Here is an 18,738-nt window from a genome sequence, read left to right on the forward strand (position 1 = left end):
ACAGCAAAGGAAACAGTCAATGAAATCAAAAGACAACTGACAGAGTAGGAGAAGATATTTTTAAATGTCTTCTTATCAGATATCTTATCAGATAAAGGACTAGTATCCAAAATCCATAAAGAACTTACCAAACTGAACACCCAAAGAACAAATAATCGAATCAAGAAATGGGCAGAAGACATGAACAGACATTTTTGCAAAGAAGACATCCAAATGGCCAACAGAAACATGAAAAAATGCCCAACATTACTAGGCATCAGGGAAATACAAATCAAAACCACAATGAGATACCACCTCACAACAGTCAGAATGGCTAAAATTAACAAGTCAGGAAACGACAGATGCTAGTGAGGAAGTGGAGAAAGGGGAACCCTTCTACACTGTTGGTGGGAATGCAAGCTGGTGCATCCACTCTGGAAAACAGTATGGGGGTTCCTCAAAATGTTGAATATAGAGCTACCCTGTGCCCAGCAATTGCACTACTGGATATCTACCCCAAAGATACAAATGTAGTGATCCAAAGAGGCACCTGTACCCCAATGTTTAGAGCAGCAATGTCCACAATAGCCCAACTATGGAAAGAGCCCAGATGTCCACTGACAGATGAATGAATAAAGAAGATGTGGTGTATATATACAACAGAATATTATGCATCCATCAAAAATGATATCTTGCCATTTGCAATGACATGGATGGAACTAGAGGGGATTATGCTAAGTGAAACAAGTCAATCAGGAAAAGACAATTATCATATGATTTCACTCATATGTGGAATTTGAGAAAAAAATAAAGGAGCCTAGAGGAAGGGAGGGAAAAATAAAACAAGATGAAACCAGAGAAGGGGAGAAACCATAAGAGACTCTTAATCATAGGAAACAAACTAAGGGTTGCTGGAGGGGAGTGGTTGAGGGGATGGGTTAACTGGGTGATGGACATTAAGGAGGGCATGTGATGTAATGAACACTAGCTGTTATGACTGATGATGAATCACTGAACTCTATCTGAAACTAATAATATACTTTATGTTAATTAACTGAATTTAAATTAAAAAAAATTTTTTTTAAGAATTAAAAGCCTGTGGCATAGAATTATTCTAATTTTGGTGAAAGCCAGGAACCACCAGCATCAGTTTTTAAAAGTATTTTTTTTGGAGACTTCCATTTGTTCAGAGTAACTAATAAAAAGTAATCAACCTAGGTGTCACATAGGTGAATATACATATGAAAATTCAGGTTATACGCCCTTACAATTTGTGCACATTACTACCTGAAAGTTAGTCACTGATTTTTTTTTTTTTCCAGGTAGGCTCACACCCAACATACAGCCCAATGCAGGACCTGAACTCATGACCCCAAGGTCAACACCTAAGCTGAGATCAAGAGTTGGACACTTAACTGATTGAGACACCCAGGCAACCCAGTTATTTTTAAAAAAGCAGACACTTTTAATGACCCTTGTTTATAATAGCAAAAGAAAAAATTCAGAAATAACCACAATGTTCAATAATAAGGGATTGGTCACATAAAATATATGATATAGCTCTATGATGAAAATACTCTGCAACTAATTAAAGATTTTGTTGTTGTTAATACTCTGGTACATGGGAAAATTTTTTCATGTTGTAACATGAGATAACCCAAATGGTAAAATTATACATTCAGTTTGATCTCATGTATATAAAAAATCCATAGAAGTGAAAAAGTGAAAAATATATGAAAATATTAATAGTGTTTACTTCTGAGAGAAAGAATTATGGATGTTCTTTTTTCCTTACTTGTTTCTATTTTCCTAATTTTCAATAAAATGTTATTATTTTATAAATTTGTTTAAGATTTTATTTATTTATTTGACAGAGGGAGAGAGATCACAGGCAGAGAGGCATGCAGAGGGGAAAGGGGAAGCAGACCCCCCACTGAGCAGAGAGCCAGATGCAGGGCTCCATCCCAGGACCTTGGGATCATGACCTGAGCCAAAGGCAGAGGCTTAACCCACTAAGCCACCCAGGCGCCCCTGTTATTATTTTTTAAAGTATTATTAAAAATTTCTAATCATTTCTAATCCATCCTACTTCAGATATTCTCCATTTCCTTCCCTTTTTCTCTGGCGTTAGATGTTCTTATAATGGATATTAGCATAAAAGAAGTTCTAACTTGGAGAGCCTGGGTGACTTAGTTGGTTAGGTGACTGCCTTCAGCTCGGGTCATGATCCCAGGGTCCTGGGATGGAGCCCTGCATCAGGCTCCCTGCTCAGTAGGGAGCCTGCTTTTCCCTCTCCTTCTGCTGCTCTGCCTGTTTGTGTCTCTTGCTCTCTCTGTCAAATAAATAAATAAAATCTTTTCTAAAAAGTTCTAACTTATTTTTATTAATTCATTCAATTAATATCTGTTTAGTGCCTACTATATGCCAGATACTACTCAAAACAAAACAAAACTTTACCCTTATAAAGTTTAGTGAGAAGAGATAATCAACAAATAAAAAAGTAAAACATATTAAGCAGTGATAGTACAATAGATAAAAAATCATCAGGGAAAGGGGACTGAGGGTACAAAATGTATTGTGGTTTTAAATGGAAGGGGATGAGTAAAGGTCCAAAGGAAGGAGGGAGGAAGCTACACACTGTGGAAAGGAAGAGGAAAGGAAAGAAAGAAAGAGAAAAAGGAAAGGATTCCAGGCCCCAAGGTGGGAGTCTGTCTGGTATGTTCAAAGAGGAGCACACAAAGGCAGCAGGTCTAAAATAAAGTGGGAGAACTCAGAGAAATACTGGTAGGATGAATCTTGTAAACCATTTTTAAAAAACATGGCCCTTTAAGATGGGGAGCTACTGCAGAATTTAGAGCAGAGAGATGACATTATTGGAGTCATATTTTAAAAGATCATACTAAAACCACATAGAACTGTAAAGACCGATGGAAATCAAGATGGATGTACTAATGCTTCAGCATTTGTTTGACTCTCTGAGTTGAACGAATATTTCTTGTCCTCGTTCTTGAAGCCTCCTCCCCCACTCACTTGTGCTTCTCTGGGATCCTCTGTTCCGGGAACTTAGTATGAATGTTGAAACCTAGCAACCAGACTCACAGCTGGCACAATCACCAGTCACAAGACAACCTTGAAGACATGAGGAACATGACCAGCAGCACACACCAGATTCCCAGCAAAACCACCCAGATCCTGTATTTTCCTATAAAACCCCTCAGCCTTTTCCCTGGGGCAGTCCGCAGTTTTGAAGGCATTAGCTTGCTCTGGCCTCCTTTGCCTGGCAACGTAATAAAACTATTGTAAGGGCCTATTTAGCCAGAGCAGCTCCACCTTGGTTGAACCGCCATTTTGTTGTTTATGCAGTAAAACCCACACTGACCCTGCCCCACCCCCCACCCCATGGGAACTTACTTAAAAAGCAAGTCCGGGAAACCAGTAAAATATGATCAACCAGTCCCTGATAACAGAGCCCAAATACAAGGGTGGGTCCGATCAGGTGGAGATAACAGCCCGAATGCAGGGATGAGTTGGGCCAGGTGGAGACATCCAAACAGTGGGGCGTGCATACGGTCTCCCTAGCTACCAAGAAGCGTGGGCCCCGCCTGTTGGGCGCCTGTTGGGCGCCTTTTGGGCCAATTGTGACCAAGGTGATAGGCTAGTTCAAATAGCTACTATGGGGACGCCTGGGTGGCTCAGTTGGTTAAGCGGCTGTCTTCGGCTCAGGTCATGATCCCAGCGTCCTGGGATGGAGCCCCACATCGGGCTCCTTGCTTGGCAGGGAGCCTGCCTCTCCAGGCCTCTCTGCCTGTGCTCGCTCGCTCTCTCTCTTCCTCTATCCCTGACAAATAAATAAATAAAATCTTAAAAAAAAAAAACCAAATAGCTACTATGAGGTGAATTGTAATTCAATTGGCCACCCGTGTGTGACCTAGCATGACTGTGCAGCTTTCTCTGTGTGTGGCCAGGCCCAACCACATGGCCTTTGCTCTATAAAAGTTAGTCTGTAAGGCAGGGAGGGGTCGCCCTCTCTGTAAGAGGTGGCCCGGAACGGTCAGTTTGCTTCTCGATGCTTGGCGCAAAATAAAGTTTTGCTTGACTTTTTTGTTTTATATCAGTCTCATTACGGACCTAACACTATCATTCCTCTTTCTCCCCAAACTCGGTCTTCGCATTGTAGTTTAGCCCTGGGGCACAGAGGTCGGTTTTGGACAACAGTCTTGGCTGGTGTGTGAAGAGAGGATGGTGGTGTACAGGTGGAAGTAAAAGGCAGGTCAGAGGTTACAGCAGCATGGCAGGCAAGAGATGCAAATGTCAGGAAGGGAACGGGGAGGACTCTGTGTATGTAGTAAAAGGTGACTCTGCCACTGGAGAGGTGAGACATGAGAGAAAGAAGGGGATCAAGAAGGACTCCAAGAGTTCTGGCCCCAGAAACTGGAAGGATGGAGTTACTGTTAACTGAAATGAGATGAGGGGGAGAGGAGTAGTTTTGGGAAAAAGAACAGGAATTCAGTTTGGGAATGTTAGGCATCTAAGTAGAAGGGGTGAGGCTGTGGCATATTAAGTCTGGAATTCAAAGAGAAGATTAAAACTGGGTGTACAAATTCGTGGAGAAGGGCAAAGCTCTAGATAAATATTTGGGGTTTTTTGTCTTGTTTCGTTTTAAGATTTTATTCATTAGACAGAGAGAGAGAGAGAGAGACAGACAGTGAGAGAGGGAACACAAGCGCAGGGAGTGGGAGATGGAGAAACAGGCTTCCCGCTGAGCAGGGAGCCTGATGCGTTCCATCCCAGGACCCTGGGATCATGACCTGAGCCGAAGGCAGATGTTTAACGACTGAGCCACCCAGGCGCCCCTGTAGATACATATTTGTGAGCTGAGAATATACAGGTTGATGACACTGAAAGCCAGGAAACCGAAGAGATTCATTTAGTCAGAGAATATAGATACAGAAATGATCCACAGAATGAACTCTCTACCATTTAGAAACTGGTGAAATGAAAAGGAATCTGCAAAAGATATCAGTAAGAAGGAGAAAAGAGTAAAGTAGGAGGAAACTAGGAGAGTGTAATATACTGAAAGACATTGTTTCAAGCAAGAGCAAGTGATCAGTTCTGATAAATGCTGCCAGTAAGTTAAATGGGACTTGAGAAGCAACCTTTGGATTAGTCACTAGTGACTTTAACAAGTGTGCTTTGGTGGGGCGGGGGGAGAGAAAGCCTGACTGGAGTGGGTTCAAGTGACAAAGGGAGGACCAGGAGTAGACACAGTGAATGTGACAACTTTTTGAAGAAGATTATTATAAGCGGGGAGGGAGGTGGAAATGCGTCCATAGCTAGAAGGGGATATGCGTGTGGTCCTAAGAGACTTAGGAGTCTTTTTGTTTTTTGGTTCTTGTTTTTGAGATGGGAGTACTTATAGCATATTTGTATACCATTGGGACTAATCCAGAGAAGAGGGAAGAATTAATGATATGGGAGAAACGGGAATATTTGCTGAAAATATCTTGAGTAGGTATGAGGTGATGGAATAATACACAAATGGAAAGACTGGCCTCAGAAAGGAAAAGAGAGTTCGTCCGCAGTAAAAGATGGGTCTGTGCATCAGATGAGCACAAATGCAGGTGGGTGGGTACATGGAGGGGTGAGAGCTTGAGTTCTCTTGTGTTCGCTTCTACTTTTTAGAAAGCAAAGTCATGGGCTCAGAAAAAGGATGGAGAGATACTATTGAAAGAATGAGGATAGGGCGCCTGGGTGGCTCAGTGGGTTAAAGCCTCTGCCTTCGGCCCAGGTCATGATCCCAGAGTCCTGGGATCGAGCCCCACATCGGGCTCTCTGCTCAGCAAGGAGCCTGCTTCCCTTCCTCTCTCTGCCTGCCTCTCTGCCTACCTGTGATCTCTGTCTGTCAAATAAATAAATAAAATCTTTTAAAAAAAAAGAAAGAATGAGGATAGAAGACAAAGTATAGAATAGTTTTCTACTAAGACCAGAAGGGTGAATCATCTACAGAAAACAGCAGTATAATCAGTACATGAAAAAAGATCAAGGTACCCTTCTCATTCTAGTAAGGAATAAAACAGAATAAAAGCTAAGAATATATCTCTGAATTTAGATTTTGTATACATTTGTGGTTTTCTTGACATTAAAAAAAAAAGACAGTTACTCTTTGACACATCGTTTTAAAAAGCAGACTATGCTGAATTAAAAGGATCCTAAAACAAGATATAATGTGTGGCCCTATATTGGACACTCATTTGGACAACCCAATGTAAAATATATTTTAGGAATAACTGGGAAATTTTGAATATGACCTGGGTAACTTGGAAAGTGAACTTAACTCAAATAGGTAGACTGTTGACTAAAAAAAAAAAAGCTGTATAACGGTATATACAGTACAATTTAAAAACAACGCATGTATGCACACATACATATGGAAAAAAAGGATATGCACTAAAGCATGTACAGCAGTAATCTATGGGTGGTGAAACTGATATTTTTAATTCATTTTTGCTTGTTTGTATTTTTTACTACAAGGCACATAAAATCCTTCTATGATAGCATAATATTATTTTTAATCAATAAAATAAGAAAAACTAAAAATCAGATATATCATTTGATAATTTAATCAATAAAATAAGAAAAACTAAAAATCAGGGGCGCCTGGGTGGCTCAGTGGGTTAAGCCGCTGCCTTCGGCTCAGGTCATAATCTCAGGGTCCTGGGATCGAGTCCCGCATCGGGCTCTCTGCTCAGCAGGGAGCCTGCTTCCTCCTCTCTCTCTGCCTGCCTCTCTGCCTACTTGTGATCTCTCTCTGTCAAATAAATAAATAAAATCTTAAAAAAAAAAAAGAAAAGAAAAACTAAAAATCAGATATATCATTTGATAATAGATCCAAGAGATTCATAGTAATCAGAACTCTAACTGAACACGAAATAGAGTAAATGTCAGCCTGTGGTTTAAACACAATCTGCCACTTTGCGTTTTGTATAGAATACAAGCTAAGAATTTTAGATTTTTAGTTTTTAATATTTTAAATGGTTAAAAAAGCAATAGGATAACAGTATTTGGGGACACATGTAAAGGTTTGTACCTTCACATTTCAGTGTCAGTAAATAAAGTTTTATTGGAACACAGCCATGTGCTGGTATCGCCCTTGCCTGCTTTTACAATGTAGTAGCACACATTACGAAGGCAGAGTTGATTGAGTAGTTGCTTCAGAAACCGTATTTCACCATCTGACCCTTCACAGGTAAAGTTTGCTAACCTCTAAAATAGGATAAAAACATTAGGATCATAGTAGATCTATTAAAATCTTAAAAAGAACTAGACTCACACTAATTAGGAAAACACAAACAAAAACCAGATACCTTTTCATACCCTTCGGACTGATAAAAGATATGGACAAAGGGGAAATCTCATGCACTGATGAGAGGATATACTGGTTTGACTAGAGCATTTGGCAATATCCCAGCAAGACAAGGCCATGCAGAGCCTATGACCCAGTAATTCCACGTCTAGGGATAAACCCCTGGAAAATTCACACAAGAAGACACTAATGAGATATGTATTAAACAGTGCCTGAGGAGTTAATAAATATATTGATTAAAAGATCCTTGTAGGGGCACCGGGGTGGCTCAGTGGGTTAAGCCGCTGGTCATGATCTCAGGGTCCTGGGATCGAGTGCCGCATCGGGCTCTCTGCTCATCAGGGAGCCTGCTTCCTCCTCTCTCTCTCTCTACCTGCTTCTCTGCCTACTTGTGATGTCTCTCTGTCAAATAAATAAAATAAAAAATCTTTTAAAATAAATAAATAAATAAATAAAATAAAAAATAAAAGATCCTTGTATATATATTAACTCTTCCAGGCACCATTGTAATAAAAAAGTTCAAATGTTTCTATAAAATTTTGTTTCTTCAAGTAAGGTGTGAAGCATGTATGACATAAGGGCTAACATCTTGTTAACTCACCTGGCATTCTTTTCAGCATCTAAAAGAGCTTGCGCCAAATCCTTGTGTGCCTTCTCTGCTTCCTTTGTTAATTTCATATCATGTGCACGAACCAGACACAACTCCCTGAAATAGAGTGAAGAAATTTTATATCCATAGTTGAAGAGTTCCAGAAAGTTTCTACCCAGGAAATCCGATTTATACTCAGGAATCTTCTCAGTTATGTGTATCTCTCTTCCTAGTTTTTACACCTTGTAAACCAAATCAAGAAATCTCATGTCCATTTAGATGGAATTATGTCAGGTTTGCCAGTGGAATCCGGCTAGCTGGAAAGGACTGAAAGATTATGTGAAAGATCTTCTCAAATTGGAAGAAGGCAGATGCTAATAGGCAAGGCCACCAGGCTCCTCTATCCTACCTTCTGACATGCCTATCTTACCCTCTTCATTCTTGCTACCAATCATCCTGACACAGGTTACATGAGCACTAACCTTGACTGCTATGTAATGCTTATCCTCTTTTGGATTTAATCCTTAACATCTGTAATCATGGCACTGCTCTGTAAACATGATTAAGATCAACATCTCAATTCTGGAGAAAAAACAGGAATCATCTCCCTATTAAACATACATAGAGCCCTAGTTTTGTGTTAACCTGTGTAACCCAGGTCTCTACTTCTACATCTAGTTCTTTCCATTCTCTTCCTAAATCCCCAAAAGAAAAAAAAAAGAGTCCTCTATTTTAACCATTCTACTCTTCTTTTTATTCTCTTCAGAGACACGGTTTTGACTAGTGTCTTGTGTTTAAGATAATCACAGATTTTACCTGGTCAGTTCTTCAATAACATTCTTAAAATTGTACAGCTCTTCTAGAATGCGCTGGTCCATCATTCGCTGAGTTACCAAGTCTTTGTAGAACTCAATCATCTGTCTGGCAATTTGGTCAAGCATTTGTACATACCGCTCTCTGCATGAGAAAGAAAAAAAGGTATCATTCAAAAAAAGGAAAAAAGAGCCATAAAATATATGAAAGAAAAAGTAATGTTAGGGAAAGAAATAGTAGATACTCATAAAAGATATGCAAGAAGAACAAATTAGGAAAAGAAAGGGATCTAACATGTATATTCCTGCCATGCTTACACAAGCGAATAAACTGTGGAAGATTTTAAGCAGAGTCAATCATTTGGAATGTGATGTCTGAGATGTAAAGCAAGAGGAGAAATCCTTTTATATCTCCTTCTAAATTATAGACTCTATGAGGATAGAAACCATGTCTTATATATTTATATAGAATGGGATTTGTTTTTAAAGATTTCATTTATTTATTTGACAGAGAGATCACAACCAGGCAGAGAGACAGGCGGGGGGCGGGGGGGGGGGGAAGCAGGCTCCCTGCTGAGCAGAGAGCCCGATGCGGGACTCGACCACAGGACCCTGGGATCATGACCTGAGCCGAAGGCAGTGGCTTAACCCACTGAGCCACCCAGGCGCCCCTAGAATGGGATTTTTTATAAATAGTTGAATTAATGAGTAAAACCACTTTCCCCAAGTTGTTTAAGTGTCAAAAGACACCAACTGTTCAAAAATGAATAAAGACCCTAAATCCAAAGAAGCCATTTCTTTCAGTTTCAAATAAAACTAAATATTTGGAAGTGATTACAAATGAAAAATTACAAATACCATTCTAAGCAGCCTTTCTTCATATTAAAAGTGATCTGGGTGTTATATCCTAAACCTGAGACTGGCAATTTATAGTATTTTTGAATTGGAATGGCCATTTAGTTTAATATCTCACCCATAACAGAAAGAATTATCCAGGCTTTGCTCAAACACCTAGAGTCACAGAGAGTTTATCAGTTTGATATGCAGTTCATATACTGGAAATATCGATTTTAAACACACCTTCTTTAGGACTTCCCCTCCTGGCAATACAAGGACAAAATAATCTGAAGGGTCTTCTTATTACACTACAACTAGATCCATGACAGAGCATACTTTCAGAAGCATTACTGGGCTTGCAGAAAAAGAACAGATGTCTCCAGGGGCAACGAGCAAAAACTATAAACAAGATACAATAAACTAAGAATGGACTGGGAAATGGTAATCTGTGTTCACTAGGCAAACCCAAGGTCATGTTGCCCCAGTGAAAATAACAACATTGGGGAGAAAGGGTAAGATGGCAGAGTAGGAAGATGCTGAACTCACATCGTCCCATGGACATACCAAGGCTGCTACTACATACAGTGCAACTTACTCTGCGAAAGACCAGAAGACGAGCAGAACAGTACTTCCAACAGTACTTCCACTTTATATAAAGATATAAATAAAAACCTACATGAAAAAGGGTAGGAGGGGCAGAGAGAGAATCAAGAACTAAATCCCTGGTGTGGAGACCCACAAGCAGGGATATCACAGGTGTGGAGGTCCCTGCACAACCTGCCCACCCTGGCAGCTGTGTCTTCCAAAGTGACTACTGTTGTTTCACACCCAGCAGGTAGCCTCAGCCAGGAAAGACATGCCTCCAAAGTGAGTCCTACCCCAGGGAGAGAAGGAGCCAGCCCCACCCACTGCCATGCCTACAACAGTCCTGCGGAACCTCACAGCTGGCCGTGCCAGGAGCCTGCCCCACCTACCTACAGTGCACCCACAGCAGTTATGGCCCAATCAAGAAGGTTCACACAGTTCACAGAGGGGTCATCCCTGGAGCACCTAGTACTGAAGACCAGCGAGGATTGCGTTACTGGGTCCCACAAGATGCCTTCTACATAAGGTCACTCATTTGAGACCAGGAGACAGAGCTGACCTACTTAATACATACAAACAAATGTTTAATTTAAACAACTGTCACCTGCCTCCTTAGCGCAGTAGGAATCGCGTCAGTCTCATAAACAACTGTCAAGTTAAAGTAGACTATTAATAGGGCACCTGGGTGGTTAAGATGGTTAAGCATCTGCCTTCAGCTCAGGTCATGATCTCCTGGTCCTGGAGGTCAGAATCTCCTGGTCCCATGTCAGGATCCCGGCTCAGCAGGGAATCTATGGAGACTCTGCTTCTCCTTCTGCCTCTCCGCCCCTGCTCACACTCTCTTTCTCAAATGAATAAATAAAAATCTTTTAAAACAATAAATAAATAAAATAAAATAGACTGTTAAGGGGAACCTGAGGCTCACTTGGTTAAGTGTCAGACTCTTGATTTTGGCTCAGGTCAGGATCTCAGGGTTGTGAGATTGAGTCCTGTGTGAGCCTGCTTAAGATTCTCTCATGCTCTCTCTCTCTGTCCCTCCCCTGCTCACATGCACAGGCACATGCTCTCTCTTAAATAAATAAATAAATAGATAAAACCATTAAATAAAAAGGTCTTTTTTTAAAAATTTTATTTAGTTATTTGACAGAGCAAGAGAGCACAAGCAGGGAGAGCAGCAGAGGGAGAGGGATCATGACCCTTAAACAAGTGAGCCACCCAGGTGCCCTTACAAAGGGTGTTATATATAAACCTCATGGTCATCACAGATCATGATCTCAGGGTCATGAGATTAGGCCCGATGTCAGGCTCTGCACTGGGCATGAAGCTTGCTTAAGATTCTCTCTCCCCCTCTCCCTCACCTCTCTCTTGCTCAGGAGCACATGCATGTTCTCTCTCAAATAAATAAATAAATATTTAAAGTAAATAAATAAATAAATACCTGTTAAATACATAGGGTATTACAGATAAACCTCATGGTAACCACAAACCAAAAACCTCTAATAAATAGGGGTGCCTGGGTCGCTCAGTCATTAAGCATCTGCCTTCATCAGCTCAGGTCCTGATCCTAGGTTCTGGGATTGAGAACCACGTTGGGCTCCCTGCTCGGCAGGAAGTCTCCTTCTCTCTCTCCCACTCCCCCTGCTTGTTTTCCTGTTCTTGATGTCTCTCTCTCTCTGTCAAGTAAATAAATAAAATCTTTTAAAAAACAAAAAAACTATAATACACAAGAAACCATAAAGAGAAAGGAATCCAAGCATAATACTAAAGAAAATCATCAAATTGCACGAGAAGAAAGGAACAGAGAAGAACTATAAAAAGAACCAGAGGGTGCCTGGCTGGGGGCTCAGTCAGTAAGCATGCAACTCTTGATCTCGGGGGTCTAAGTTTGAGCCTCATGTTAGGTGTAGAAATAAAATTAAAATCTTTGGGACACCTGGATGGCTCAGTGGGTTAACCCTCTGCCTTCAGCTTGGGTCATGATCTCGGGGTCCTGCGATTGAGCCCCACATAGGGCTCTCTGCTCAGCGGAGAGCCTGCTTCCCTTCCTCTCTCTCTCTCTCTGCCTGCCTCTCTGTCTACTTGTGATCTCTCTGTCTGTGAAATGAACAAATAAAATCTTAATAAATAAATAAATAAATAAATAAAATCTTTGGGGGAAAAAAAAAAGAGAGCCAGAAACAATTCATAAAATTGCAATAAATACAAACTTACCAATAATTACTTTAAATGTAAATGAATTTATTTTGGTTCCAACCAAAATAAATAAATTAAATAAATAAATAATAAATACAATAAAAATAGAAGACTCCTATATGCTGCCTACAAGAGACCCACTTCAAATACAAAGACATATACAAAATGAAAGAGAAGGGACGGAAAAAGATATTCCATGCAAATGGAAGTGAAAAGAAGCTGTGGTAGTGATACTTATATCACACAAAATAGACTTTACAACAACGAACATAACAAGGAACAAAGAACAGCATTACATAATGATAAAGAGAACAATTCAACAAAAGGATACAGCAATTTATTTCTCAAGAAATTCAACAACCTAGAAGTAGAAGCAGAAACATAAAATCTTCCCAGACTCAAGCAGGAAGAAATAGAAAATCTAAACAGATTAATTACTAGTAATTAAATTGAATCAATAAACAAAAAAAAAATTCTCAAAACCAACAGAAGTCAGGATCAGAGGTGAATTCTACCAAACATTTAAAGAAGAGTTAATATCTATTCTCAAACTATTTCAAAAAATGAAAATGGAAGAACTGTTTCAAATTCATTTGATAAGGACAGCATTACCCAGATAGCAAAACCAAAAACACCACAAAAGAAAAGAAAAGAAAATTAGAAGCCAGTATCCCTAAGGAACACATATACAAAAATCCTCAGCAAAATATTAGCAAACTGAATTCAACCAAACCTTAAAAGGATCATCCACCACAACCAAGTGCAATTTATTCCAGGAATGCAAAGATGGGTCAATATCTACAAATCAATGTGATACACCACATCAACAAAATGGAGGATAAAACGATATACAGTCATCTCACTAGATGCAGAAATATCATTTGGCAAGTTTAACATCCATTCACGATAAAATCTCTCAATTAAATGATATAGAGGAAATAAAACTCAATATAATAATGGCTATCTATGACAAACCCACAGCTAACATACACAATGGTGAAAAGGTGAAAGCTTTTCTCTAAGATCTGTAACAAGACAAGTGTGTTTACTCTTACCACTTTTATTACACATAGTACAAGAAGTCCTAGCCATAGCAATCAGACAAGAAACAAAAACAAAGGCACCCAAATTAGTAAGGAAGAACTAAAACTGTCACTATTTGCAGATGACATAATACTAAATATAGAAAACCCTAAAGATTCCACCAAAAACTATTAGAATAAATGAACTCAGCCAATTTGCAGGATATAAAATTAATATACAGAAATGAGTTGTATTTTTATATACTAATAAACGAGCAGAAAGAGAAATTAAGAAAACAATCCGATTTACAATTGCTCCAAAATAACAAAATACCTAGGAATAAATTTTACCAAGGAGGTAGAAGACCTATATTATAAAAATAGTATGATACTGATGAAAAAAATTAAAAGTAACACAAATGGAAAGATATACCCTGCTCATGGATTGGAAGAATTAATATCATTAAAATATCCATTTTGCCCAAAGCAATCTACAGATTCAATGAAATTTCTATCAAAATATTAACAACGGGGAGGCCTTGGGTGGCTCAGTCAGTTAAGCGTCTGCCTTCATCTTGGGTCATAAGCCTGAGGTCCTGGGATCAAGCCCCATGTTGGTAGGGGGTTTCCCAATCAGCAGGGAGTCTTATTCTCCCTCCCCCTCTGCCCTGCTTATGCGCTTGCTCTCACTCTCTCTCTCAAATAAATAAAGAAAATCTTTTAAAAAATAGTAATAATATCTTTCACAGAATTAGAACAAATAATCCTAAATTCATACGGAACCGCAAAAGACCCTGAATAGCCAAAGCAATCTTGAGAAAGGAGAATAAAGCTGAAGGTATCACACTCCCAGATTTCCAACTATTCTGCAGTGCATTAGTAACCACAACCACGTGGTAGTAGCACAAAAACAGACACATAGATCAAAGGAATAAATCAGAGAACCCAGAAATAAACTGACATTTATATAGTCAATTAATCTATGACAAAGGAGGCAAGAATACACAATGGGGAAAAGACAGTCTCTTTGATAAGTAGTATTGAGAAAACTGGGCAAACATAGCAAAGGAATGAAAGCAGAACACTTTCTTACACCATATACAAAAATTAACTCAAAACTGATTAAAGACTTAAATGTGAGCCCTAAAATCATAAAACTCCTGGGTGGCTCAGTGGGTTAAACCTCTGCCTTCGGCTCAGGTCATGATCCCAGGGTCCTGGGATCAAGCCCTACACCGGGCTCTCTGCTCAGTGGGGAGCCTGCTTCCTCCTCTGTCTCTGCCTTGTCTCTCTGTCTACTTGTGATCTCTCTCTCTGTCAAATAAATAAAATCTTTAAAAAAAAAAAAAACCTCCTAAAAAATAAAAAATAAGCCATAATCTCTCTAACATCAGTCTTAGCAGTATTTTTTTGGATTTATCTCTTCAGAAAAGAGCAACAAAAACAAAAATAAACAAGTGGGACTATACCAAAATAAAGTTTTTGCACAGTGAAGGAAATCATCAATGAAATGAAAGGCAATCTACTAAATGGGAGATATTTGCATATGATACACGCAATAAGGAGCTAATATCCAAAAGGCATAAATAAACCATACAACTTAACACTAATGAAACAATCTGATTTAAAAATGGGCAGAAGGGGCACCTGGTTGGCTCATTCAGTTAAGCATCTGCCTTTGGCTCAGGTCATGATCTCAGTGTTCTAGCGTCGAGCCCCGTATCAGGCTCCCTGCTCTTGGGAAGCCTGCTTCTCTCTGTCCTCCCCACTCATGTGCTCATTCTCTCTCTCTCTCTCTCCTCATATAAACAAATAAATAAATCTAAAGAAAGAAACAAAGAAATTGGCAGAAGACATGAATAGACCCTTTTCAAAAAACACATACAGATGTACAAAAAGCACATGAAAATATGTTCAACATCACTAAACCATAAGGAAAATGTACATCAAAATCACAATGAGACATCACCTCACACCTGTCAGAATGGCTAGAATCAAAAAGACCCATAATAACAAGTGTTGGTGAGGATGTGGAGAAAAAGGAACCCTCAAGCATTGTTGGTGCAGCACTTTGAAAGTAATATGGGAGTTCCTCAAAAAATTAGAAATAAAAATACCATATGATCTAGTAATTCCACTTCTGAATACTTACCTGAAGAACATGAAAATAGTAATTTGAAAATATATATGCACTCCTATATTTATTGTAGCATTATTTTTAAAAACCAAAACATAGAAGCAACCTAAGTATTGAAAGATGAATGGTGGGTGCCTGGGTGGCTCAGTGGGTTAAGCCACTGCCTTCGGCTCAGGTCATGATCTCAGGGTCCTGGGATCGAGTCCCGCATCGGGCTCTCTGCTCGGCAGGGAGCCTGCTTCTCTCTCTCTCTCTCTCTCTCTCTGCCTGCCTCTCCATCTACTTGTGATTTCTCTCTATCAAATAAATAAATAAAATCTTTAAAAAAAAGAAAAAAGAAAGATGAATGGTAAGAGATAAAGAAATGGTGGTAAAAAAATTTAATTAACTAATTAATTAATTAAAATAAAAAAGAAATGGTGGTGTGTATATAAAATAATACTATTCAGTCATTAAAAAAGGAAGTCCTACTATTCATGATATGAATGGACCTAAAGGGTATTATGCCAGGTGGCATATGTCAAACAGAGAAAGACAAACATCATTTGATTTCATTTATATGTGGAATCTAAAAAACAAAACAAAGGAAACAGAAACGGACTCATAAATACAGAGAACAAACTGGTGGTTGCCAGAGGGGAAGGTGTAAAGGACTAGGCAAAACAGTTGAAGGGGACTAAGAGGTACAGACTCCTAGTTATGAAATAAATAAGTCATGAGGATGTAAAGTGCAGCACAGGAAATATAGTCAAAAATATTACATTAACTTTATGGTGACTTATCATGGAGAATATCTCATAATATATACATAGTTTCAAATCACTATGTCGTACACCTAACACTAACATAATATTGTAGTCAACTATACTTCAATTAAAAATAAATAATTTTTTTTTAAATACCAACATTGAGGGGTACCTGGGTGGCTTAGTCAGTTAAGCATGATCCCACGGTCCTGGGATCAAGCCCTATTTCCAGGCTCCTTGTTCAGAAGGAAGTGTGCTTCTCCCTCTCCTTTTGCCTCTCATACCCTACTTGTGCTCTCTCTCAAATAAGTAAATAAAATCTTTAAAAAAATTAAAAATATTTAATTATTTTCAGAGATAAAGAGAGAGAGCACAATCAGGGGGAAGGGCAGAGGCAGAGGGAGAAGCAGGCTCCCTGCTGAGCAAGGAGCCTGATGTGGGACTCAATCCCAGGACCCTGGGATCATGATCTGAGCCTAAGGCAGACGCTTAACTGACTGAGCCAGCCAGGTGCCTAATAAATAAAATCTTAAAAAAAAAAAAAAAAATACCAACACTTTGTTCAAGACTAAGCCTTGGACCAGCTTCAAGGTAGAAGACCTGAGTGTTGGACCACTATATGAAGCGAGGATTCCAGAAGGAAGAAAATGGAAATCCTCTCTTCAAGAAGCATGGTTTACAATCTGAGGATTTCATGATTAAGATTAGCCAAATGTTACCTATAAAAGCAAATACTGCAAAATACTCATTTAAATAAATCATCACAAATGAAGACTCAGAAGAAACAACAGTCATTTTAGTCACTAGTAGTTTTCATATATTAGAAGTATGAGATTTAAAATATAAAACTATGCAGAAAATGTTTGAAAAATGAAAGACTGAATCTATAAATAAGCAATAAAAACATATTAACTATGATGAGAAAGATATGGAAACAACCAATAGAAACCTCTTAGATGGGAAGTATAATTACTGAATTGTAAAACTCAAAAGATGGGTTTTGGAATAGATGCACCTGAAGTGGTTTATTTTTGTCTTCAGAAAAACTACCTAGAATGCAGCACAGAGACAAGGAGATGGAAATGAGGAAAGAGATATTAAGAGACAAAAAGCATAGGATGAAAGCATCCAATATAAATCTAATCAGAGTTCCAGAAAAAGAAAACAGAGAAAATGGAAAACAGATATTTATCGAAGAGATCACCATTGATAATCTTGCAAAACTCATTAAGGATGTTAATCTATAATAGGATTGTGGAATATAAATAGGTACAGGGGGAAAAAAAGAAAAGAAATCCAGAGAAACTAAACGTACTCTCCTGCATGAAATAACAACCACCAAAAAAAGACAAAGTATATGGAACAATTTTCAAGAGATGTGTGACAGAAAAATTTTCAAGACCCTGCACCTAAGGCACTGAAAGAAAGTAATTATTGACTAGAGGTAAATAAAGTAAGCCCTATGATTATTCCATCTTTTGGACTTGAAAGGCCAAAGCACAAGGACAAAGAACCCAGGAGAAACCCAGTAGATTCTGGGTTATGGAGACAGAGTAAGAGTCTAAGGAGAGAAAGAGGACAGGGTACCAGAGGAAAAAGAGCTGTATAGGAAGATCCTCTGGCGGTCTGCTGAGGGTCCTTCTCAAGTATTCAGCTAAGTAATGATCAGAGGATCAATGTGAAGAAACTGTCTGAAGCCAGGGAAGGAGCCAGCTGAAAGGATCAATAACTAAGAGCATCCAGGATTCACAGGTGGCTCGAAATAGTGCTGGTTCCAACTAGTCAGACTGGAAAAACTTCATGGGTCACTGGATACAGTACAAAGAAGAGTCTGCCTAAGTATTCAGAAATAATTAGCTTTAAATTAAGCACTGTTCTGGTCCCGCCTAAAGGCCCAAAAGGATCAAATTATTTTCAAGTAGTTCATCATCACTTCATCATGTTTCAGATCAAAGTTCAAGAATACTTTTAGAAATAGAAAAATACACAGCATCCAATAAAACTAAAACTCACAATGCCTGCCATGCAGTCATATTTATTAGTCATGCAAAAAGTCAGAAAACACATTTATGAAGAGAAAAAAACTGACTCAGAACTGTCATAAATGTTAGAATTAATAGACACAGATATTAAAAGCTGGAGGAGGTCATTCAGATTCTAGGAAATAGTTTCCATGATCTTGGGTGGCACAGAAAATTGACCTGCCAGAGTTCCAGAGAGAGCCTGAGGAGATTTGTGTACAGAAGTGTCAGGAAACAGCTCACCAGGTACAGGAGCTTGTACTGGTGGAGGACACCTAGCTGCTTCAATTCCTTTGGGAGTCCCCTGGCCCCTACATAAAGTGGTTTCTGGAGAAGTTAAAGCCTGAAGGTCTCTGCCAGCTCCTGCTGGGTTTGAGGACAGACTTGCCTGTGTGCTCTACACATTTGTGCTCAGCACCAAGGACCCCAGCAAGCCAGTGCCCCTATTCAGGGG

The 18,738-nt window shown here is 39.1% G+C and overlaps 1 protein-coding gene across 1 annotated transcript in view; it reads right to left on the reverse strand.

Annotated features, from left to right (window-relative positions):
* AXDND1 (axonemal dynein light chain domain containing 1) overlaps positions 1-18,738 on the reverse strand; it is a 109,709-nt gene that overhangs the window by 65,663 nt on the left and 25,308 nt on the right. The window contains 2 exon segments of the mRNA XM_032318541.1: positions 7,944-8,048; positions 8,748-8,888. Of these exon segments, the coding sequence (XP_032174432.1) occupies positions 7,944-8,048; positions 8,748-8,888 (246 nt within the window).

Source organism: Mustela erminea, chromosome 17, assembly GCF_009829155.1.
Source record: "Mustela erminea isolate mMusErm1 chromosome 17, mMusErm1.Pri, whole genome shotgun sequence".
Taxonomy (NCBI): Eukaryota; Metazoa; Chordata; class Mammalia; order Carnivora; family Mustelidae; genus Mustela; species Mustela erminea.